This window comes from Cherax quadricarinatus, chromosome 66 (genome assembly GCF_038502225.1).
Source record: "Cherax quadricarinatus isolate ZL_2023a chromosome 66, ASM3850222v1, whole genome shotgun sequence".
NCBI lineage: Eukaryota > Metazoa > Arthropoda > Malacostraca > Decapoda > Parastacidae > Cherax > Cherax quadricarinatus.
Genome location: NC_091357.1, coordinates 22,395,178 through 22,422,162, shown reverse-complemented (window position 1 = coordinate 22,422,162; position 26,985 = coordinate 22,395,178). Strand labels below are relative to the sequence as shown.

General features: G+C 41.2%; 1 protein-coding gene across 6 annotated transcripts in view; it reads right to left on the bottom strand.

The window, feature by feature from the left end:
• Positions 1 to 1,289: 1,289 nt before the first annotated feature.
• The window catches only part of Ipk2 (Inositol phosphate kinase 2), a 50,791-nt gene continuing 25,095 nt past the window's right edge, over positions 1,290 to 26,985 (bottom strand). Inside the window, exons 1-7 of one of the 6 annotated variants that reach the window (XM_070099243.1) lie at positions 17,879 to 18,050; positions 16,266 to 16,331; positions 15,339 to 15,470; positions 14,289 to 14,426; positions 11,822 to 11,934; positions 4,434 to 4,569; positions 1,290 to 1,992 (exon numbers count right to left, since the gene is read on the bottom strand). In XM_070099243.1, the coding sequence (XP_069955344.1) occupies positions 1,544 to 1,992; positions 4,434 to 4,569; positions 11,822 to 11,934; positions 14,289 to 14,426; positions 15,339 to 15,470; positions 16,266 to 16,326 (1,029 nt within the window). In that variant the 5' untranslated portion in view covers positions 16,327 to 16,331; positions 17,879 to 18,050 and the 3' untranslated portion in view covers positions 1,290 to 1,543. Of the gene's footprint in view, positions 1,993 to 4,433; positions 4,570 to 11,821; positions 11,938 to 14,288; positions 14,427 to 15,338; positions 15,471 to 16,265; positions 16,332 to 17,366; positions 17,389 to 17,452; positions 17,792 to 17,878; positions 18,051 to 26,985 lie in introns of those variants that run through there. The other 5 variants (XM_070099237.1, XM_070099241.1, XM_070099239.1 and 2 more) reach the window with 5 other exon arrangements.

The following is a 26,985-nucleotide window of genomic DNA, read 5'->3' as shown; positions in this document are numbered from 1 at the left end:
CAAGAATGGTATACAATACTACCAAGATGAAATTAAGACATGTGCAACATCTGGGTATCTTTATTATTCTGAGGACATGTACATAACTTTCTTCACGGCTACGACAACTACTACTACAACTAACCCATCTCTTTGGGTAGGACCTACTTCCACTGGGGAATCCCACCTACCAGTGACTATGCCCTCGTCTGCTACACATCCCCTTTCCACCTGACGTTAGTATATAAGCGCCAGGCTCCTTGCCTCTGCTCCAGAATATCCATGACTATGGTGCTCTTTGCACCAACTCCAAGGCTGAGGGACTGATTACCTCATCTTCTGTATACAGTTCTACCGTCTTCAAATTATGTCCTGGAATTTGTACTGATAAAGCCACTTGATGGCGAAATGTCTACAATAAAGATACCCAGATGTTCCAAATGTGTCTTAATTTCAATATAAGAAATTGTGAGGTGGGTATGGTACAAAGAAATGTAAATAATGACAAATGCATATAATTCTGAAGTGAAAATATTTTGCTAACAGAACCTTCATATGAGATAAGGTAAGGAAGGTTGTGATGAAGCTAGTGAGGGAAAAGACTGTCCAAGGAGTTATAGCTTCCTTCCCTTTTGATCAAACCCTATTATGTACCATTTTCCAGGTGCTGAATGACTTACAGGTTTGGCACTTTCCCTGTGAATATAAATTATTAGCTGATGGCAGTATTCATGGGAAAAACAGCAAAGGATTTGAAGGCATTAGCATACTCATCTGTAGCATTCTCCCTCTAAGGGAGGGTTTTCAATGCTGGTGAGGAGCTCTTGATCGAAGGAATTGGATCAGTGTGTGTAGAGCTTTATCACGTGATATGTCTGGAGTCTCGGCTCTACCCAGTGCTAGGTGGGCTAAGAGAAGCTTCTTTAGCAATAAGTTCATTCTTCACTATCATTGGCAGTATGTCATTCAGATCTGCTTCATGGTAAAATGAACATGAATGATGGAATAGAAAAATGAAAATGCAGCATAAAGGCTATGCAGGTGAATGATTAAAAAAAAAAAAAAAAGATACAGTAGTAGTGGTGGTGGTAGTTTGGGACTATCACCCTTCAAAAATAGTGCCTTTATGTTGATAAAAAAACTTTTGATCCAAGGTTATGGAACTAATCTCATCAAAGTTGACTGTCCATTCTTCAGGCACTAAATGATTGTCAGGGGATTCCCCTTGAATGTAACACTAGGAGTATCAGAAGTGTCAAGTGTCACCTCCAGAGTAGAAAGCACCTGGAAGGAGACAGTAAAATAAAAGCAATGATTATACATTTTATATTTATATACTGTTTTGCATTTTTTGTCTAAGTACAGTCCATAATTGCATATTACTGGCTAACTTAATACTGAAAATTAAATCTCCCTGAAAATATATATGATCCTGAGCAAACTATCTTAGGCTGGTTAAGCAATATTAATACAGTATCACAGTTTATTAAACTGACTTACCCCACACAAACTAGTATCAATTCCTCACAACTTTTACAACTCCTAAGTTACCTGCTCTGAATATCTACCTCTTTATATTAACCCTTTTATTAAAAAACTTAATTAAGTTTTCCAAACCAAAAATATAATTTTCATCTCTTTCTCCATCAGAGTAAAGGACATGAGCAAAGTCAATCATTTTTACTGTTACTGTGAGAGTGTGCCCACACATTTCCAGGTCACTATTTGCTGCTGGCAGAGGATCACCAGTCATTGGCTGTGGTTTGGGTGTGCACCCACATACACCCAAGCCACCATTTACCACTGCTGTCAAAGGATCACCAGTAGCTGTTTGCAGTGTCTGCTGCCCATTACCCAATTGATTAGCATCATACAAAATCAGTATGGAGCCGCAGCGTATCTTGTAAGTGCGTTGCTTGAGGAACCAGTCATGAATGCAAAGGAGCTGTGTTACAACAGCTTTTTGGAGATCAATGCTGGAAGAGCTGTCACTCTGGCAGAACATCTCCAGACCTGTACAACAAATATTTACATCTTCAATGAACTCTACCAGTTTCATGGATTGGGAGGCATCTCCCAAGAATGTACTCAAGAGAAAAATGCTTAAAGAAAAATTAACACCTGACCTTTCATATTACATGTACCTAACACATATTAGCATCCTTCCTCCATGAGCCATGTGTTGTAAGAGACTACTAAAACGCCAGGAGCAAGAGGCTAGTAACCCCTTCTCCTATATAAATTAGATAAATATAGAAAGAAGAAAAATTTTACATTTCTTTTTCAGGTCACCTGCCTCGGTGGGAGATGGCTGATGTATTTAAAAAAAAAGTTAGCACCATTAAAAACTATCATCACTATTGAAAAAACGCCTACATCAGTATTATTACATTCCACGGGTTATTAGGAAACTAGTATAGCAGCATTTTAGCTGTTTCATGGAGCAGGTGTGAAGGAGACTTATAAAGAGGTATGAGTTTATTATGACCTGAGGAGTAGCACCTCTGGATACATACTGTCAGGTAGCAGACCTGGGGCAGAATTATTATAATCATAACCAAGCACTCAACCCATAAGGGTTGCCTAGGGGAGAAGCTGCTGTTTAATATGATATTAATACCAAATCTAGGAAGCTACTTCCCTTCAAGGTGGGTGCCTTGACAATAGTCAAGGGCTCCTGATTCAAAGAACCACCCTCCATTTCCTTGGATTAAACCTGATTGCCTCCCATTCTCTAGATGCTGTATGACCCTTAAAATAGTAAACCTCATGGCAACCTTAGCACCTGCTATCTTATACTGTATGGCCAATGCACCTAAAATATAAATTACATCAATATTTGGGAGAGGATGCTGTGGTCTACAGAGTTATTTGAAATGTAGCATGACAGCTGTTAAAATTACACAATGTTTTGAAGATGGCTAGCTGGTAGTAGTAACATGATCAGATCACTGCACACTATCCAAATACAGTAGATCGTTAGATAACACAGTAGCTACCTTCCTAAAAACAGCGCGTTATCATAAATGCTTGTAAACTGACTGAAGAACATAGGGAAAAAAATAGGGTTACGTTCATCAGATTCCCAAAAATGCTAAACATTTTGAATAGGTCTCAAAATTGTGAAGAACAACGATAATAGTGCAATTGTAGATCTGTGGTGAAGTGTGTGTCAAAGATCCCACACACACATCCTTGCTAGCAGACAGGTGCCTTATTGTTCAGGTTGTCCCACTCATTGCACCTGGATGGATGTTATAAAGGTTAGAATTACTGAGGTGTACACAGGAGGGGTTAGAACCATTGGGATGAGAGAGCTCAGTGTGGGGGTGGGGGATCTAATGGTAGAGAGGTGGGGGCAGGAGCTGGAGGCTGGTAATGGGCAGTGGAGAGCTGTAGGGAGAAAAAGCAACAAGGTGGTGTCATGGTGACTGTGGGGTGGTGGAGTGGGTGATGGGTGACTAGATGAGTAAGTGTGCAGCTGTTAGTGTGGGTGGTAATAAAAGTGGTGGGTGGCTACATGACTAGGTGTGAACAACGTGTTAGTGTGTGGAGGCTGTGGAAATGTGGGTTAGGTGTGGGTGTGAGGCTGTGGGAGTGGAGCTGTTTGGGCTTGAAGCTGTAGGTGAGTGGTGTGGGTGAAAGGTGTGGTTGTTGGAGGCCTATGTGTGGATGATGGGTGACTAGGTGGGTGAGTGTGCAATTAGTGGTGTAGGCAGTAATGAGGGTGGTGGGTGACTTAGTGATTAGGCTTGTGGATGGCATGTTAGGGTGAAAAGTTGAGTAAGGTGTGGGTGTCAGGTTGTAGGGAAAATAGTGGATGAGGGCAGGGGGCTGGGCAAGGTGTGATCTTGAGATAGAGGGGAAATATGGCTGTGGGAGAATGGTGTAGGTGTGGGGGGAAATTGTGTGGGTGGAGACTGCTAGTTGGGATGGTGTGGGGAGGTTTCTGGTTGGGATGGTGTGGGGAGGTTTCTGGTTGGGATGGTGTGGGGAGGCTTCTGGTTGGGATGGTGTGGGTGGAGGTATGTAGCCATGGAGAAGTTGTGTGGGTGGGAGTATATATTTCATTCTTCTCAGGTCACAACCTGGGTTACTCTTTGTATAAGATCATTCACTAACAAAGGGTGAGTATGGTATTGGATGGCTATGAATGAAGCACTAAGTGAGGGAGGCTGTGTATATCATGTAGGCCTCCCCAGTAAGACCATGGATTTGTCCTGAGGCTCATTGTGAGACAAAGGAGAAAGAACATGGTGTGTGCCACATTTTTCCTTATATGTACTCCATCATGTAAACCAATTTTTGCAGCATTTTGCCAAAAATAAGCCACAATTATGTATTTGTTAGAGCAAAAATGTGTTAACAGATCATGTGTTATCTGACAGTCTACTGTACAGTACTGGCACCATGCTGTGCACACACATGAATGACCTCACATAAAACCAACTAACCTTCAAACACTTGAGTGACAGTGAGTCGTTTGCATGCATCAGGCCGCAGTTCAGTGATCAGGTGACCATTTTTGTGGTGAAAAACTCGCAGGCCAGTCAGACAGAAGCCCAACTCTCTCTGTGTGGCATATTTAACCTGTGAACCACCATTAAAAGTTACTAGCATCTCAACTACCACTTTTACTGGAAACAGACCATAAAAATATAATAGCATGGTTGAGATGCTGCAGTCTGGAGGGTCATTCCAGTAGGAATATCTTTGCACTTATGGTAAGTCAACTAGAGAATGAGTGATGGTAAATGTGTTTTCTTTTTGGGTCACCTTACCATGGTGGGAAACAACATGTGTTAAATATTTTAAACAAATTTCAATTACAAGGAAAAAATGGCCTGAAGATGAAATGGAAAATAAATGGTTACAATGGCTGTAATATAAATTTTATACATAAGCACATTAGAGTAGCAACCCAAGCTAGTTATGCCAACACACTACCAATACTAGACCTACCTAATATTTACAAGAAAAAAAACTTAATTGTAAAATATTTGAACTGGCTTAATAAAAACTATCATATTCTGTTACATTGACACATGCTAGATGGATGCTTAAGTTCCTACCTCAATAACCACCTCCTTGCCTTCTTTTCAATCTTTCCTCGGACATCCCTCACAAAACTTTCCATTCGCCTTACCTTTATACACTATCCTGATCAATCTATCTTCTGCTATTCTTTATAAATAAAAATCAAACCCATCTCAATAACTCTGCTTCATGACATATATTTTACACATCACCATACTATCTTCTAATCTTCACTCTTCATAACAGAATAATGTCAACAACAGCACTGCATACTGGTTCTTCACTGCATCGAAGACCATACATCACACCCATACAAGTGATGCCACTACCAGTTTTGATACAGTGCTCCTTTTTTGCATATGCTGAAAAATTTCTTTCCAGATCTGCCACTCCAATTTGGTACCTTCTCTCCTTCATCTATTCCATGATTCACTTCATCTTTCATAGACCTATCTGTCAGCAGATATACTTCCAAATACACAGTATCAAAATACATTCACATAGTCTGTACTCCTTACCTCTAATCTGATATTTAGGCTTTAATTTTATACAGTGGAACCGTGACTTACGATATTAATCCGTTCCTGAGAGCACATTGTAAGACAAAATTATCGTAAGTCGAATTAATTTTCACCATAAGAAATAATGGAAATCAAATTAATCCGTTCAAGACACCCAAGAGAATAAAAATTTTTTTTTTACCACATGAAATATACATTTTCCTACACAAAAAAAAAGGATACATGCACAATATATACTGTGCATGTACTAGTGTACTAAATGAAGAATATGTGACACTTACCTTTATTGAAGATGTAGTGATTAATGATGAGACACTGTGTCCTGGGAATGCCTTTTCCTCCTGAGTAATGTAGGTCCTGGTTGGCATTTTCTTCCAGAACAGGCCTTATCACACTGTGTATGCCACTATGATTCTTAAATCTCTCAAATATCCTGGGTGGCTAACCCTCTGGGGTTAATTGTTTCTCGGTATTCTCGATAAGCCACACCAATAACAGTCTTTCCACATCTTCAAATAGTACAGCTGACTGTGATGCAGCAGCAGCTGACCATGGTGCAGCAGCAGCTGACCGTGGTGCAGCAGCAGCTGACCGTGGTGCAGCAGCAGCTGACCGTGGTGCAGCAGCAGCTGACGGTGCTACAGCAGCAGCAGCAGCTGATGGTGCTACAGCAGCAACAGCAGCAGCTGACAGTGCTACAGCAGCAGCAGCAGCAGCTGACCGTGGTGCAGCAGCAGCTGACCATGGTGCAGCAGCAGCTGACCATGGTACGATAGTATTTCTCATCCTTTTTACCACAGGGTTGGCACTAGAAGCTTTCTTTGGGCCCATGGTGGCTTATCTAGCAGTTACAAGCACTAAAAACACTGGAATAATACAAAAGTTATCTAATGTACGCGTGCAACTGTCCACCCTGGCTTGTAAACAATGTCACACTAGCTCAGCTGAGGCGCTCAGGCCAGACGGCTGCGTTCGGAACAAATGATGTAAGTCAAGTTTTTCAATGTAGGTCAGGGTCAAATTTTTATGCTGATGAGCATTGTAGGTCTACTAGGTGAGCCAAGGTGTTACTTGTTAAACATCTCAAATCCAGCTCAGTCTCATAAGTTTTATAAGTCTGATGCAATTCAAGTTTATTTTTATCAGTGTAAACTTCCAACTAAACTCTGAACGGTTAAATCCTGGCTTTATCTCCACTGCTGGATTCACTATCTTTTTAGTTTTTAAATCTGCAGCATGTAAGCCTATTCTCAAACTTTCCAACCCAGCCACTGTTCACTTTAAAATCATTTATATTAGGCTGACCTCATACTGAGGTCCTCTTCAGTAGCCTACTGAAGATGATTTCAATGTGATGCCACAATGCACAGTACTTATTTTATTTCCTCCTTGTGTGCTGGTTTATGCCACTGACCAGTATTTATTATACTTGTGTGTTCAAACCTAAATTAAAGTTTATGAACAGAGAAAGGGTAACCAAGTAATCCTATCACAATTCAAAACTTAAAAACAGATTCATTTTATAAGTTGTATATATGATGATTTTATAAGTTGTATATATGATGGTAGTTATCCATGGTGAAGTGGAAAAAGAATCCTTACCCTGTAAGCCAAATGTTTTGTTAAGGGCAACTAAAATACCGGGAGCAAAGGTCTAGTAACCCCTTCTATATAAATTACTAAACGTAAACAGAAGAAATACTTTTGTTTCTTCATTTTTGGGTGACCCTGCATTGGTGGGAGACAGCCGGTGTATTAAAAAAATAATGGTAGTACAATACATACCTCCCTATGTTCAGTCAATGAATACATTAAGTATACACACACATCACTGATCATACAACAATACAGTATAGTACTGGTTATCAAGCTTTCTTTAGGGACTTTACCTGTTGAATATACAATGTTCAAGGAAAAAAAAAACATACATTTTGGTTATACTATAGTAATTTAATAGAAGCTTCATGCAACAATGAGGAAAAAGGTTTTACAATGGAGAGAAATAAAAATGTTTATTTCCTTGAAAAACTTACAATGTGTGGTTTATTTATTCATTTTTTTTTTCAACAAGTCGGCCGTCTCCCACCGAGGCAGGGTGACCCAAAAAAGAAAGAAAATCCCCAAAAAGAAAATACTTTCATCATCATTCAACACTTTCACCACATTCACACATTATCACTGCTTTTGCAGAGGTGCTCAGAATACAACAGCTTAGAAGCATATACGTATAAAGATACACAACATATCCCTCCAAACTGCCAATATCCCAAACCCCTCCTTTAAAGTGCAGGCATTGTACTTCCCATTTCCAGGACTCAAGTCTGACTATATGAACATAACCGGTTTCCCTGAATCCCTTCACTAAATATTACCCTGCTCACACTCCAACAGATCGTCAGGTCCCAAGTATCATTCGCCTCCATTCACTCCTATCTAACACGCTCATGCACGCTTGCTGGAAGTCCAAGCCCCTAGCCCACAAAACCTCCTTTACCCCCTCTTTCCAACCCTTTCGAGGACGACCCCTACCCCTCTTTCCTTCCCCTATAGATTTATATGCTTTCCATGTCATTCTACTTTGATCCATTCTCTCTAAATGACCAAACCACCTCAACAACCCCTCTTCTGCCCTCTGACTAATGCTTTTATTAACTCCACACCTTCTCCTAATTTCCACACTCCGAATTTTCTGCATAATATTTACACCACACATTGCCCTTAGACAGGACATCTCCACTGCCTCCAACCGTCTCCTCGCTGCTGCATTTACCACCCAAGCTTCACATCCATATAAGAGTGTTGGTACTACTATACTTTCATACATTCCCTTCTTTGCCTCCATAGATAACGTTTTTTGACTCCACATATACCTCAACGCACCACTCACCTTTTTTCCCTCATCAATTCTATGATTAACCTCATCCTTCATAAATCCATCCGCCAACACGTCAACTCCCAAGTATCTGAAAACATTCACTTCTTCCATACTCCTCCTCCCCAATTTGATATCCAATTTTTCTTTATCTAAATCATTTGATACCCTCATCACCTTACTCTTTTCTATGTTCACTTTCAACTTTCTACCTTTACACACATTCTCAAACTCATCCACTAACCTTTGCAATTTTTCTTTAGAATCTCCCATAAGCACAGTATCATCAGCAAAAAGTAACTGTGTCAATTCCCATTTTGAATTTGATTCCCCATAATTTAATCCCACCCCTCTCCCGAACACCCTAGCATTTACTTCTTTTACAACCCCATCTATAAATATATTAAACAACCATGGTGACATTACACATCCCTGTCTAAGACCTACTTTTACCAGGAAGTATTCTCCCTCTCTTCTACACACCCTAACCTGAGCCTCACTATCCTCATAAAAGCTCTTTACAGCATTTAGTAACTTACCACCTATTCCATATACTTGCAACATCTGCCACATTGCTCCTCTATCCACCCTATCACATGCCTTTTCTAAATCCATAAATGCAATAAAAACTTCCCTACCTTTATCTAAATACTGTTCACATATATGCTTCAATGTAAACACTTGATCTACACATCCCCTACCCACTCTGAAGCCTCCCTGCTCATCCGGAATCCTACATTCTGTCTTACCTCTAATTCTTTCAATTATAACCCTACCGTATACTTTTCCTGGTATACTCAGTAAACTTATTCCTCTATAATTTTTACAATCTCTTTTGTCCCCTTTCCCTTTATATAAAGGGACTATACACGCTCTCCGCCAATCCCTAGGTACCTTCCCCTCTTTCATACATTTATTAAACAAAAGTACCAACCACTCCAACACTATATCCCCCCCTGCTTTTAACATTTCTGTCATGATCCCATCAGTTCCAGCTGCTTTACCCCTTTTCATTCTACGTAATGCCTCACGTATCTCCACCACACTTACATTCTGCTCTTCTTCACTCCTAAAAGATGGTATACCTCCCTGGCCAGTGCATGAAATTACCGCCTCCCTTTCTTCCTCAACATTTAAAAGTTCCTCAAAATATTCTCGCCATCTACCTAATACCTCCCTCTCCCCATCTACTAACTCCCCTACTCTGTTTTTAACTGACAAATCCATACTTTCCCTAGGCTTTCTTAACTTGTTTAACTCACTCCAAAATTTTTTCTTATTTTCATTAAAATTTCTTGACAGTGCCTCTCCCACTCTTTCATCTGCTCTCCTTTTGCACTCTCTCACCACTCTCTTCACCTTTCTTTTACTCTCCATATACTCTGCTCTTCTTACAACACTTCTGCTTTGTAAAAACCTCTCGTAAGCTACCTTTTTCTCTTTTATCACACCCTTTACTTCATCATTCCACCAATCACTCCTCTTTCCTCCTGCCCCCACCCTCCTATAACCACAAACTTCTGCCCCACATTCTAATACTGCATTTTTAAAACTATTCCAACCCTCTTCAACCCCCCCACTACTCATCTTTGCACTAGCCCACCTTTCTGCGAATAGTCGCTTATATTTCGCCCGAACTTCGTCCTCCCTTAGTTTATACACTTTCACCTCCCTCTTACTTGTTGTTGCCACCTTCCTCTTTTCCCATCTACCTCTTACTCTAACTGTAGCTACAACTAAATAATGATCCAATATATCAGTTGCCCCTCTATAAACATGTACATCCTGGAGCCTACCCATCAACCTTTTATCCACCAATACATAATCTAACAAACTACTTTCATTACGTGCTACATCATACCTTGTATATTTATTTATCCTCTTTTTCATAAAATATGTATTACTTATTACCAAATTCCTTTCTACACATAGCTCAATTAAAGGCTCCCCATTTACATTTACCCTTGGCATCCCAAATTTACCTACCACTCCCTCTATAACATTTTTACCCACTTTAGCACTGAAATCCCCAACCACCATTACTCTCACACTTGATTCAAAACTCCCCATGCATTCACTCAACATTTCCCAGAATCTCTCTCTCTCCTCTACACTTCTCTCTTCTCCAGGTGCATACACGCTTACTATAACCCACTTTTCACATCCAATCTTTATTTTACTCCACATAATCCTTGAATTTATGCATTTGTAGTCCCTCTTTTCCTGCCATAGCTTATCCTTCAACATTATTGCTACTCCTTCTTTAGCTCTAACTCTATTTGAAACCCCTGACCTAATCCCATTTATTCCTCTCCATTGAAACTCTCCCACCCCCTTCAGCTTTGTTTCACTTAAAGCCAGGACATCCAGTTTCTTCTCATTCATAACATCCACAATCATCTCTTTTTTATCATTTGCACAACATCCACGCACATTCAGACTTCCCACTTTGACAATTTTCTTCTTCTTATTCTTTTTAGTAATCTTTACAGGAAAAGGGGTTACTAGCCCATTGTTCCCGGCATTTTAGTTGACTTTTACAACACGCATGGCTTACGGAGGAAAGATTCTTATTCCACTTCCCCATGGATATAAAAGGAAAAGTAATAAGACCAAGAACTATTAAGATAAAATCAAAGAAAACTCAGATGAGTGTGTATAAATAAATGTGTACATGTATGTGTAGTGTGACCTAAGTGTAAGTAGAAGTAGCAAGACATGCCTGTAATCTTGCATATTTATGAGACAGACAAAAGACACCAGCAATCCTACCATCATGTAAAACAATTACAGGCTTTTGTTTTACACTCACTTGGCAGGACGGTAGTACCTCCCTGGGTGGTTGCTGTCTACCAACCTACCACCTATGTTTATATATGGCTTATATATTGTAAAATATTAATTACAAAGAAGGCCACTAGTATGCCTATGCATTTCAGGTAAACTAATCCTAATTCTTACTCTGTGTTGACACAGGTTATGAAGCAGTACATTTTAATATACATTATTGCATACTGATACAAAATACACAAGTTAGGGTCAATGTTGTATGACTCTTGTGGGTTTAGGGCTTAGTTACGATTTTTTTTTTTTTAACAAGTTGGCCGTCTCCCACTGAGGCAGGGTGACCCAAAAAGAAAGAAAAAAATCCCCAAAAAGAAAATACTTTCATCATCATTCAACACTTTCACCTCACTCACACATAATCACTGTTTTTGCAGAGGTGCCCAGAACACAACAGCTTAAAAGCATATACTACGTATAAAGATACACAACATATCCCTCCAAACTGCCAATATCCCAAAACCCTCCTTTAGAGTGCAGGCATTGTACTTCCCATTTCCAGGATTGTAAAAATAAAAATAATAAACAAGTTTGATGATAAAGGTCAAAAAAGCTTTTAAAAACTCACCTTGTTTTTATACTGTTCTTTTCCTGGGTAGTAAAAGGTGCGGCCCATCTTTATGTCGACCACACATGGAAGTTGAAATCCAGCAGCCAAGTCTCCCAGGACCAGGTGAGGAACTGCTGTACACAAGAAGACCTTTATATCTGCACTACAGAATTTTTTTTTTTTTTTTTTCGTACCTCTTAATCCTGTTCCAATTTCCCTGGAACGCAGGAGGGAGAGATACATGATTATATACACCTGGAAAATCCTAGAGGGACTAGTACCGAACTTGCACACGTCACCCACTACGAAAGCAAAAGACTTGGCAGACGATCATCCCCCCAATAAGGGGTGTCACTGTTAAGAGACCATACAATAAGTGTCGAGACTGTTCTGCCTCCCAGCACACATAAGATTACCAACAGATGCAGTCTTCAAGCTGGCAGAGCACCTGTCAGTTCCGGATCAGCCGGGCCTGATAACATTTTAGGCTGACAGCAACTAGTTGAGAAAAAAGCTATTTATTTAAGTACTACATATTATCTCACGCGGGAGCAAGGGGCTAATAACCCCTTCTCCCGTATAAATTACTAAATTTAAAAAAAGAAACTTTTGTTTTTCTTTTTGGGCCACCCCGCCTTGGTGGGATACAGCCGGTGTGTTGAAAGAAAGAAATATTATCTCATGGAAAAATGCAAATAGGAAATAAGGTGTAAATATCCACCCACCAGTGTTCCAATATGTTACAAAACGGACGGTGTCATTTTAAAAAATATCAACGTTAAAACTTTAGTTCTTGACCACTCTCTATAAAACAGATCTAAGCTCACTAAATATGTACAACACATATACAAAGTATGAATGCAGTTGTTGAGAAACTTAACTAAGAAAAAAATTTATAATTCAGTCTTAAGAAAATTGGTAAATATGCAAGACCCACTGTTGTGTGAGTTACATGTTTGTAAGTATCAGTGTAAGAGCAATTATTATTCCTATAACCACAACCAAGCGCTAAACCCATAAAGGTTATACAGCTCTGAATGTAAGAGCAAAACAATAAGTCTAAAGGTCATAAGTGAACAAATATCTGGTAATTATCTTCATTTTTTTTTTTTCAACAAACCGGCCGTATCCCACCAAGGCAGTGTGGCCCAAAAAGAAAAACAAACGTTTCTCTTTTTAAATTTAGTAATTTATACGGGAGAAGGGGTTACTAGCCCCTTGCTCCCGGCATTTTAGTCGCCTCTTACAACACGCATGGCTTACGGAGGAAGAATTCTGTTCCACTTCCCCATGGAGATAAGAGGAAATAAACAACAACAAGAACTAGAAAGAAAATAGAAGAAAACCCAGAGGGATGTGTATACTATATACATACATATGCTTGAATATGCATGTGTAGTGTGACCTAAGTGTAAGTAGAAGTAGCAAGACGTACCTGAAATCTTGCATGTTTATGAGACAGAAAAAAGGACACCAGCAATCCTACCATCATGTAAAACAATTACAGGCTTTCGTTTTACACTCAGTTGGCAAGACGGTAGTACAGACTATTAGTAACAGCAGAGCAACTCACACAACAGATAAACAAGATAAACAGCTACCTTGAAAACCTTCAAAATCCTATACCCAATATTTTCCTCTTCAGAGATTATAACCTTCCAAATGGTAAATGGACGTTTTAGACAAGAATGTGGTACCAGTAATATTGCTTGGAAGAATGTTAGCTTAACACACACACACACCACTGAGAGCTACTGGAGCTCTGTGGGTGAAAACTTTACTTTTAACCATAAGATAAAAGAACTTAGAGTACTAAAAATGAAAATACACAAGATTCGATCCTCAAAAACAATGTAAAACTAATCAGACATAACCTCAAATATAATATAACATTTATAATTTTTTTTTTAACACATCGGCCATTTCCCACTGAGGCGGGGGTGATCTGAAAAAGGAGAAACACTTTCATCATCACTCACTCCATCACCGTCTCTTGCCAGAGGTAATCCGATACTACAGTTAAAAAACTGAAACATATCCCCACCCCCAGAGTGCAGGCACTGTACTTCCCACCTCTAGGACTCAAGTACTGAGATGTTAATCAGGTTCTTTGATATCTGGTTCTTTTAAAAATAAACTTAATTTAGAATTTGTGCTTAGAGAGTACAGAGCTGGAGTAGAGGGGTAAAGTTTTTTATTTAATTTTTTAAGACGATGAAATGGAAATATTGTTGAATTAAGCTTAGAAGTAATTAATTTAACAGTACTTTGGATAATTCATATATCATAGTTCAAAAATGTTTACCATGTCATGCCCAGCCCAGTACTGTAGCATACTGCACCAAACCCATTACATTACCATGGTACACCTAGCCCACTACCATGTAATTTGTCTCATTAAGCATTATATTGCAATTTGTCATTCAATAATGACTTCCAAAATGCATCCCCACCCCACCATACTCCAACACCACACTCAACACACCTGTACCATCTTCCACAACAACTTCACGGCTTCCAAAAAATCTGGGTACAAGAGACTTGAGCATTACATCTTCCTGGCTACTGGAGGTCTGCAAGTGCTGGTAGAACTCCAGCTCATCTTTACAAACTGGGTTGAGCTCTGGAAAAAAAAATACGTACAGCAAATCATGGCCACAAAGCTTACATAAAGATGTTAATCCAAATACTCAAGTCTAATAAACACTGATCATTTTCTCTATGTGGGTTTGCATGCACAATTAAGATCTTAAGGCTTTGTATATTTTATGGATATTACAATATGAAAAAATTTCTTGATTAAGCTCCTGGAGAGCGAAACGTTGCCACAATAAAATGTTACATTAGTTGCACTTGTGTCCTTTTACCTAACAATATGAAAAAATAATCACTAAAATAATAGTGAATTTCCAAGCACTTTTGTGATTTCTCACATTATGAGAGAAATCACGAAAGTGCTAGGAAATTCACTATTTACATAATAAGATAAGATTAGTCGTGATTTACAGTGTCCAAACATTCAACCGTTCAGAGACTCCTCAATGCAAACCCTAGAGAGTATGGCAATACACTTCAGTATTGCCTTGTAATGGCTATGACCTGGAGGAGAGACAAGTACCCAGTGATCTAGGCATCCCAATTAGTAGATGACCTTAGACAATATTACAGTGCTATAATTCATGACTAATCTTATTATGTAATATAATTTTATTATATAAATACACAAGTAATGTAGTAATGAATACAATTAACACTTGCTGGCTATACCAAGTTGCAAAAGACTATAAACTGGGACCTATAACTCAGGTCCTGACATTACTAACTAATCATTGGTGAAGCCAGTGTGTAGCAAAACATTTCCATAATACAGATACCCAAGTGCTGCACGTGTCAAATTTATCAACTTGTCGGTTTTCTGAACCATTTATCTACACCAATTAATCAAGAAACTACCCATCAACATAAACAAATGTTACAATAGCATGAATAAAACACTGAAAAATCAAGTGATTTGTATGTAAATCATCTGACCAACCTTCATCAGAGTCCTTCCTGGAGTCACTAGTTGAACTTCTAGGCATTGGGTTTGAGTCCTTTTGGCCATAGGTGGGATTAGCATTTAGCTTGAGCGGTTTAAGGATTAAACCTTCCTTATCTTTAAGTACACCTGAAAACAGAGGAGTTTTATCAATATTTGTATTGTCTTCTGTGGTGTATTGTTATTTTTACAATAAAACACTAAGCACTAAACCCACAAGGGTCCTACATTGCTCTTCTGTGGTGTAAAAGTAGATGATAAGGTCTGAGCTATTTCTTAACTCACCCAGGAAGTGCTAGTTGGGAAGGGTAGGAAGTGCTAGTTGGGAAGGGTAGGAAGTGCTAGTTTGGAGGGGTAGGAAGGGCTAGTTGGGAAGGGTAGGAAGGGCAAGTTTGGAAGAAGTGCTAATTTAGAAAGGTAGGATGTGCTAGTTTGGAAGGGTCAGGAAGGGCTAGCTTGGAAGAGTCAGAAAGGGCTAGTTTGGAAGGGTCAGGAAGGGCTAGTTTGGAAGGGTCAAGAAGGGCTAGTTTGGATTATCAACCATTTGGGATAAATAATTTAAAGAGAACTATTACATTCCAAAGTAAAAATGTCCACACTGGTGCTATATAAAGCAATTAAACCTCACATTATGTACAGAGACTGACCTTCCTGATCTGCACTGTCTTTGCTCTCAACAGATTTACGGCAATTTTTATTTTTTATTAACACATCGGCCGTTTCATACCAAGGTAGGGTGGCTCAAAAGAGTAAAAACTTTCATCATTCACTCAATCACTGTCTTGTCAGAGGTGCACTTACACTACAGTTATAAAACTGCAACATTAACACCCCTCCTTCAGAGTGCAGGCACTGCACTTACAGCACTTACAAGAGTTAAAGGTTATAATTACTTAAACCTGCATGGCAGATGAGCTGACTTACATGACTGGATACCCTTGTGCCAGCCACCGACCTGGTGCCTGTATGGAGTTGGGTCACTCATAGTGTCTGCAGAGAAAAGTCAACATGAACTTTGTATTAGTATCGGATATTGGGGAGGTGAAGGGAGAGAAGAAGGAGGGGAAAACTGGAAGAAATAGGGAGGGAAAAACTGGGAGAGATGGGAAGGACAAAATTGGGAGAAATGGCTAGAGGGAAAAGAGAAGGGAATGGAAGGAAAAAAGGGAAGGGAGTGGTGAAGGAAGAGAGGTGAAAAAAGGTGGGGGAGGGAGAGTGGAAAAAACAAAAGAGAAAAGAGGGAAGGTTAACAGTGTGAGGATAGGGGTTGGGGTTTAGAGTAGGTAGAGCATATAACAGAAAAAATAGGATAAAATAACCAAGGAAAACCCCAACAAAAATATTAATGGATTATTTTTCAATTATGTCCCTATATTGTGCCTCTCATACAAAAAAAATATATTTATATAACTATATGGAAATTTCTATTATTGCTGCTATGAATATATGCCTAGTGAAACAAAGTTAAGAAAGATTAGTTTTCATCATTTATTTATTTATTTATTTTATGTCTTTGCAAAGAGTACATTGAGATTTTGTATTTACAATAATGGGTTGCAATACAAAGAGAGCCTCTATTATGCCTAGGCATTATGGGCCAACTTAACATTATTGGCTTACAGCCTACTTAACACTAAGGAGTATATCATAGTTGTACAGTAGAATATTAATTATAAATGAATCAAAATTTGTACAATACAAAGATATATTTATATTCGAAAATGCTTGTTGTGAAAACAATGATTCAATTATATTCCTGTCAACAATGGATAAAAGGTTCAATGTGATTGTTTCAGTTATGATGTGGGAGTACATAGGTGAGTAAGTGTGTAAGTGTGTACCTCTGATTGTTAGGTAACACATTTCATGTGGTTCAACCTTAAATAGCTAAAATATTGATTGTAAGATTTAAAAAATAATACACAATAGAGACTAAACAGGTTTGCAATCAGAGCATCAAAGTTTGCTTAAAACAACCAATTTGGTTTCTGAACTGGATAAAAAATTATCAGTTTTGGTGGCTACCATAACTGAAGGTGGAAATCCACCTCGGAGTGGTCGTCTATCACCCTTACTTGCAATGACCACAATTACCAGTTATCATTACTCACAAAAGTATACACAAGTCAGAGAGAAGCGAGGATGGTGACTCACAGACACACAGGATGAACGGAGAGTTCAGCTATCACAGGAAACTGATGAAGAGACATACTACTATTAATGAGTATGAGAGAGAGAATGAGGGAGAGTTAGTATGAAGGGAAAGATAGGATGAGGGAGAGACTGTACAAGGAGATAGTATGAGTAGATAGTGTAAAGGGTAGATAGTATGAGCGGTAGATAGTATGAGGGAGAGACTGTATAAGGGAGAGAGAATATGAGAGATATAGTATGAAGGAGACAGTGAGGGAGGGAGAGGAATGAAGAATTAGGAGTACAGACTGAGTATGAGTATGAGGAAGAGAGTATGATAAAAAAAGTGGGAACAAAAGAGTAACGAGGAAAAACAATATGAGAGTGAGTGAGAGTATACAGACCTCAGTGTACAGAGTTATGAAGTGTACATGTGAGATGTAGTGTGGCCATCACCACCACAGGTGTTGCTTCACCACCACTGATGTTGCTTCACCACCACAGGTGTTGCTTCACCACCACAGGTGTTGCTTCACCACCACTGATGTTGCTTCACCACCACAGGTGTTGCTTCACCACCACAGGTGTTGCTTCACCACCACTGATGTTGCTTCACCACCACAGGTGTTGCTTCACCACCACAGGTGTTGCTTCACCACCACTGATGTTGCTTCACCACCACTGCTGTTAATTCACCACCACAGGTGTTGCTTCACCACCACTGATGTTACTTCACCACCACTGATGTTGCTTCACCACCACTGCTGTTAATTCACCACCACAGGTGTTGCTTCACCACCACTGATGTTACTTCACCACCACTGATGTTGCTTCACCACCACTGATGTTACTTCACCACCACAGGTGTTGCTTCACCACCACTGATGTTACTTCACCACCACTGATGTTGCTTCACCACCACTGCTGTTAATTCACCACCACTGATGTTGCTTCACCACCACTGATGTTGCTTCACCACCACTGCTGTTAATTCACCACCACTGATGTTGCTTCACCACCACAGGTGTTGCTTCACCACCACTGCTGTTAATTCACCACCACTGATGTTGCTTCACCACCACTGATGTTGCTTCACCACCACTGCTGTTAATTCACCACCACTGATGTTGCTTCACCACCACTGATGTTGCTTCACCACCACTGATGTTGCTTCACCACCACTGATGTTGCTTCACCACCACAGGTGTTGCTTCACCACCACTGATGTTGCTTCACCACCACTGATGTTGCTTCACCACCACTGATGTTGCTTCACCACCACTGATGTTGCTTCACCACCACAGGTGTTGCTTCACCACCACTGATGTTGCTTCACCACCACTGATGTTGCTTCACCACCACTGATGTTGCTTCACCACCACTGATGTTGCTTCACCACCACTGATGTTGCTTCACCACCACTGATGTTGCTTCACCACCACAGGTGTTGCTTCACCACCACTGATGTTGCTTCACCACCACTGATGTTACTTCACCACCACTGATGTTGCTTCACCACCACTGATGTTGCTTCACCACCACTGATGTTGCTTCACCACCACTGATGTTGCTTCACCACCACTGATGTTGCTTCACCACCACTGATGTTGCTTCACCACCACTGATGTTGCTTCACCACCACAGGTGTTGCTTCACCACCACTGATGTTGCTTCACCACCACTGATGTTGCTTCACCACCACAGGTGTTGCTTCACCACCACTGATGTTGCTTCACCACCACTGATGTTGCTTCACCACCACTGATGTTACTTCACCACCACAGGTGTTGCTTCACCACCACTGATGTTACTTCACCACCACAGGTGTTGCTTCACCACCACTGATGTTACTTCACCACCACAGGTGTTGCTTCACCACCACTGATGTTACTTCACCACCACAGGTGTTGCTTCACCACCACTGATGTTACTTCACCACCACTGATGTTGCTTCACCACCACTGATGTTGCTTCACCACCACAGGTGTTGCTTCACCACCACTGATGTTACTTCACCACCACTGAAGTTGCTTCACCACCACTGATGTTGCTTCACCACCACTGATGTTGCTTCACCACCACTGATGTTACTTCACCACCACTGATGTTGCTTCACCACCACTGATGTTACTTCACCACCACTGATGTTACTTCACCACCACTGATGTTGCTTCACCACCACAGGTGTTGCTTCACCACCACTGATGTTGCTTCACCACCACTGATGTTGCTTCACCACCACTGATGTTACTTCACCACCACAGGTGTTGCTTCACCACCACTGATGTTACTTCACCACCACAGGTGTTGCTTCACCACCACTGATGTTACTTCACCACCACTGATGTTACTTCACCACCACTGATGTTGCTTCACCACCACAGGTGTTGCTTCACCACCACTGATGTTGCTTCACCACCACAGGTGTTGCTTCACCACCACTGATGTTACTTCACCACCACTGAAGTTGCTTCACCACCACTGATGTTGCTTCACCACCACTGATGTTGCTTCACCACCACAGGTGTTGCTTCACCACCACTGATGTTACTTCACCACCACTGAAGTTGCTTCACCACCACAGGTGTTGCTTCACCACCACTGATGTTACTTCACCACCACTGATGTTGCTTCACCACCACAGGTGTTGCTTCACCACCACTGATGTTGCTTCACCACCACTGATGTTACTTCACCACCACAGGTGTTGCTTCACCACCACTGATGTTACTTCACCACCACTGATGTTACTTCACCACCACTGATGTTGCTTCACCACCACAGGTGTTGCTTCACCACCACTGATGTTGCTTCACCACCACAGGTGTTGCTTCACCACCACTGATGTTACTTCACCACCACTGATGTTACTTCACCACCACTGATGTTGCTTCACCACCACAGGTGTTGCTTCACCACCACTGATGTTGCTTCACCACCACAGGTGTTGCTTCACCACCACTGAAGTTGCTTCACCACCACTGCTGTTAATTCACCACCACTGATGTTGCTTCACCACCACTGATGTTGCTTCACCACCACTGCTGTTAATTCACCACCACTGATGTTGCTTCACCACCACAGGTGTTGCTTCACCACCACTGATGTTGCTTCACCACCACTGCTGTTAATTCACCACCACTGATGTTGCTTCACCACCATTGAAGTTGCTTCACCACCACTGATGTTACTTCATCCCCACTGCTGTTACTTCACCACCACTGATGTTACTTCACCACCACTGATGTTACTTCACCACCACTGATGTTACTTCACCACCACTGATGTTACTTCACCACCACTGATGTTACTTCACCACCACTGATGTTACTTCACCACCACTGATGTTACTTCACCACCACTGATGTTACTTCACCTCCACTGATGTTACTTCACCACCACTGTTGTTACTTCACCACCACTGATGTTACTTCACCACCACTGATGTTACTTCACCACCACTGATGTTACTTCACCACCACTGATGTTACTTCACCTCCACTGATGTTACTTCACCACCACTGTTGTTACTTCACCACCACTGATGTTACTTCACCTCCACTGATGTTACTTCACCACCACTGTTGTTACTTCACCACCACTGATGTTACTTCACCACCACTGTTGTTACTTCACCACCACTGATGTTACTTCACCACCACTGATGTTACTTCACCTCCACTGATGTTACTTCACCACCACTGTTGTTACTTCACCACCACTGATGTTACTTCACCACCACTGATGTTACTTCACCACCACTGATGTTACTTCACCACCACTGATGTTACTTCACCTCCACTGATGTTACTTCACCACCACTGTTGTTACTTCACCACCACTGATGTTACTTCACCACCACTGATGTTACTTCACCACCACTGATGTTACTTCACCACCACTGCTGTTACTTCACCACCACTGCTGTTACTTCACCACCACTGCTGTTACTTCACCACCACTGATGTTACTTCACCACCACTGCTGTTACTTCACCACCACTGCTGTTACTTCACCACCACTGATGTTACTTCACCACCACTGATGTTGCTTTACCACCACCGATGTTACTTCACCACCACTGTTGTTACTTCACCACCACTGATGTTACTTCACCACCACTGCTGTTCACCACCACTGCTGTTACTTCACCACCACTGATGTTACTTCACCACAATTGATGTTACTTCACCACCAATGATGTTACTTCTCACCACCACTGCTGTTACTTCACCACCATTGATGTTACTTCACCACCACTGCTGTTACTTCACCACCACTGCTGTTACTTCACCACCACTGATGTTACTTCACCACCACTGATGTTACTTCACCACCATTGCTGTTACTTCACCACCAATGATGTTACTTCACCACCAATGATGTTACTTCACCACCACTGCTGTTACTTCACCACCACTGCTGTTACTTCACCACCAATGATGTTACTTCACCACCACTGCTGTTACTTCACCACCATTGATGTTACTTCACCACCACTGATGTTACTTCACCACCACTGATGTTACTTCACCACCATTGATGTTACTTCACCACCACTGATGTTACTTCACCACCACTGCTGTTACTTCACCACCATTGATGTTACTTCACCACCACTGATGTTACTTCACCACCACTGATGTTACTTCACCACCACTGATGTTACTTCACCACCACTGATGTTACTTCACCACCAATGATGTTACTTCACCACCACTGCTGTTACTTCACCACCACTGCTGTTACTTCACCACCATTGATGTTACTTCACCACCACTGATGTTACTTCACCACCACTGATGTTACTTCACCACCACTGATGTTACTTCACCACCACTGATGTTACTTCACCACCAATGATGTTACTTCACCACCACTGCTGTTACTTCACCACCATTGATGTTACTTCACCACCACTGATGTTACTTCACCACCACTGATGTTACTTCACCACCACTGATGTTACTTCACCACCACTGATGTTACTTCACCACCAATGATGTTACTTCACCACCACTGATGTTACTTCACAAGAATACACAAACATTACGTAATAACAACTTCTATCTGAAGCAATCTGGATTTATCTTAAAGAACACCATGTGTGTTGTTGTTCTGGATGTAATCCGGATTCATCTTAAAGAACTTATGTTCTGGATGTAATCCGGATTCATCTTAAAGAACTTATGTTCTGGATGTAATCCGGATTCATCTTAAAGAACTTATGTTCTGGATGTAATCCGGATTCATCTTAAAGAACTTATGTTCTGGATGTAATCCGGATTCATATTAAGGAACTTTTGTTCTTGATGTAATCCGGATTCGTCTCAGAGAATAATTTTTATGGATATACGCTTGCTCTTCATGGTACTCTGCCTTGACAAAAAAACTGAGAGATAGACTGCAAATCACCCAGAACAAAGTAGTACGATTTACCCTGGACCTGGGACCAAGAGAACATGTAGGCCAGGATGAATTACAACAGTTGGATATGCTGAATGTTGAAGACAGAGTAAAACAACTGAAGATAAATCATGTTTATAAAATTGCTCACAAACAATGTCCAGAATATCTTGGTGTCAATTTTGTCAAGGTTGAGAACCAAAGTAATCATAGTACTAGGGAGAGAGAGCACAACTTTGTAGTAGCCACAGTCAGTGGCCAGGCTTCAAACATCTTTTATTGTACAGTAATAAAGGAATGGAACAGACTGCCCGCACATGTCAAGGCCAGTCATAACATGAACCAGTTCAAGAAGAGATAAGATAAGATAAGATTTCGTTCGGATTTTTAACCCCGGAGGGTTAGCCACCCAGGATAACCCAAGAAAGTCAGTGCGTCATCGAGGACTGTCTAACTTATTTCCATTGGGGTCCTTAATCTTGTCCCCCAGGATGCGACCCACACCAGTCGACTAACACTCAGGTACCTACTAGGTGAACAGGACAACAGGTGCAAGGAAACACATCGAAATGTTTCCACCCGCCGGGAATCGAACCCGGGCTCTCCGTGTGTGAAGCGGGAGCTTTAACCACCTGGCCACCTGCCAGGTTCTCTATACATATCCTGTTATGTATGATAATCTATGTAACCGTATTTGTGTATACCTGAATAAACTTAATTACTTACTAATAATCCAGATTCACCTCTGAAAACTAGTATTGTTTTATGGGTGTAATCCGGATTCGTCTTAGAGAACTAGTGTTGTTTTTATGGATGTAATCCGGATTTATAGTTGAGCGTGAGATCATAATAATGTATACCATGCAACATTTACCATGGTGGCCTGGCTGGCAAAGCTCTCGCTTCGCACACGGAAGGTCCGGGTTCGATTCCCGGCGGGGTAGAAACATTTCGACGTGTTTCCTTACACCTGTTGTCCTGTTCACCTAGCAGTAAGTAGGTACCTGGGTGTTAGTGGACTGGTGTGGGTGGCATCCTGGGGGACGCGTTTGAAGACCACAATGGAAATAAGTTAGTTCTCGATGACGTACTGACTTTCTCGGGTTATCCTGGGTGGCTAACCCTCCGGGGTTAAAAATCCGAAGAAATCTTATCTTATCATGGTAGAACCATAGTAGACTCATGGTAGAAATATACAAGTAATATGTACAATTATCATACATAGTGTAAATTACCCTCTAATGACTTACTTCCATTGTGGTCCTTAATGTGTGGCTACCATGATCTATCTAACATTTTACAAGGTTAATTTAAAAAATTGATAATCTACCACACAGGATGGTTAACTTACCATACATCATCACACAGGATGGTTAACCTGCCATACATCATCACACAGCATGGTTAACCTGCCATACGTCATCACACAAGATTGTTAACCTGCCATACATCACACACAAACCAACGTACGAGCCACAGCCCGGCTGGTCAGGAACCGACTTTAGGTGCTTGTCCAGTGCCAGCTTGAAGACTGCCAGGGGTCTGTTGGTAATCCCCCTTATGTATGCTGGGAGGCAGTTGAACAGTCTCGGGCCCCTGACACTTATTGTATGGTCTCTTAACGTGCTAGTGACACCCCTGCTTTTCATTGGGGGGATGTTGCATCGTCTGCCAAGTCTTTTGCTTTCGTAGTGAGTGATTTTCGTGTGCAAGTTCGGTACTAGTCCCTCTAGGATTTTCCAGGTGTATATAATCATGTATCTCTCCCGCCTGCGTTCCAGGGAATACAGGTTTAGGAACCTCAAGCGCTCCCAGTAATTGAGGTGTTTTAACTCCGTTATGCGCGCCGTGAAGGTTCTCTCTACATTTTCTAGGTCAGCAATTTCACCTGCCTTGAAAGGTGCTGTTAGTGTGCAGCAATATTCCAGCCTAGATAGAACAAGTGACCTGAAGAGTGTCATCATGGGCTTGGCCTCCCTAGTTTTGAAGGTTCTCATTATCCATCCTGTCATTTTTCTAGCAGATGCGATTGATACAATGTTATGGTCCTTGAAGGTGAGATCCTCCGACATGATCACTCCCAGGTCTTTGACGTTGGTGTTTCGCTCTATTTTATAGCCAGAATTTGTTTTGTACTCTGATGAAGATTTAATTTCCTCGTGTTTACCATATCTGAGTAATTGAAATTTCTCATCGTTGAACTTCATATTGTTTTCTGCAGCCCACTGAAAGATTTGGTTGATGTCCGCCTGGAGCCTTGTGGTGTCTGCAATGGAAGACACTGTCATGCAGATTCGGGTGTCATCTGCAAAGGAAGACGGTGCTGTGGCTGACATCCTTGTTTATGTCGGATATGAGGATGAGGAACAAGATGGGAGCGAGTACTGTGCCTTGTGGAACAGAGCTTTTCACCGTAGCTGCCTCGGACTTTACTCTGTTGACGACTACTCTCTGTGTTCTGTTAGTGAGGAAATTATAGATCCATCGACCGACTTTTCCTGTTATTCCTTTAGCACGCATTTTGTGCGCTATTACGCCATGGTCACACTTGTCGAAGGCTTTTGCAAAGTCTGTATATATTACATCTGCATTCTTTTTGTCTTCTAGTGCATTTAGGACCTTGTCGTGGTGATCCAATAGTTGAGACAGACAGGAGCGACCTGTTCTAAACCCATGTTGCCCTGGGTTGTGTAACTGATGGGTTTCTAGATGGGTGGTGATCTTGCTTCTTAGGACCCTTTCAAAGATTTTTATGATATGGGATGTTAGTGCTATCGGTCTGTAGTTCTTTGCTGTTGCTTTACTGCCCCCTTTGTGGAGTGGGGCTACGTCTGTTGTTTTTAGTAACTGTGGGACGACCCCCGTGTCCATGCTCCCTCTCCATAGGATGGAAAAGGCTCGTGATAGGGGCTTCTTGCAGTTCTTGATGAACACGGAGTTCCATGAGTCTGGCCCTGGGGCAGAGTGCATGGACATGTCATTTATCGCCTGTTCGAAGTCATTTGGCGTCAGGATAACATCGGATAGGCTTGTGTTAACCAAATTTTGTGGCTCTCTCATAAAAAATTCATTTTGATCTTCGACTCTCAGTCTGGTTAGCGGCTTGCTAAAAACTGAGTGATATTGGGACTTGAGTAGCTCACTCATTTCCTTGCTGTCATCTGTGTAGGACCCATCTTGTTTAAGTAGGAGCCCAATACTGGACGTTGTTCTCGACTTTGATTTGGCATAGGAGAAGAAATACTTTGGGTTTCTTTCTATTTCATTTATGGCTTTTAGTTCTTCCCGCGATTCCTGACTCCTATAAGATTCCTTTAGCTTAAGTTCGATGCTTGCTATTTCTCTGACCAGTGTCTCCCTACGCATTTCAGATATATTGACCTCTTTTAGCCGCTCTGTTATTCTTTTCCGTCGCCTGTAAAGGGAGCGCCTGTCTCTTTCTATTTTACATCTACTCCTCCTTTTTCTTAGAGGAATAAGCCTTGTGCATACATCGAGTGCCACCAAGTTAATCTGTTCTAGGCATAAGTTGGGGCCTGTGTTGCTTAGTATATCTTCCCAGCTTAAATCGGTTAGGACTTGGTTTACTTGGTCCCACTTTATGTTTTTGTTATTGAAGTTGAATTTGGTGAATGCTCCCTCGTGACTAGTCTCATTATGTCTGTCTGGGGCTCCACGCATACATGTCTGAACCTCAATTATGTTGTGATCTGAGTATATTGTTTTTGATATGGTGACATTTCTTATCAGATCATCATTGTTAGTGAAGATGAGGTCTAGTGTATTCTCCAGTCTAGTAGGCTCTATTATTTGCTGGTTTAAATTGAATTTTGTGCAGAGATTTAAAAGCTCGTGTGAGTGTGAGTTTTCATCAGAGCTGCCTCCTGGTGTTATTACTGCAACAATATTATTTGCTATATTCCTCCATTTTAGGTGCCTTAAGTTGAAATCCCCCAGGAGCAAGATGTTGGGTGCAGGAGCTGGAAGATTTTCCAGACAGTGGTCAATTTTTAACAGCTGTTCCTGGAATTGCTGGGATGTTGCATCCGGAGGCTTGTAGACTACCACAATGACTAGGTTTTGGTTCTCGACCTTTACTGCTAAA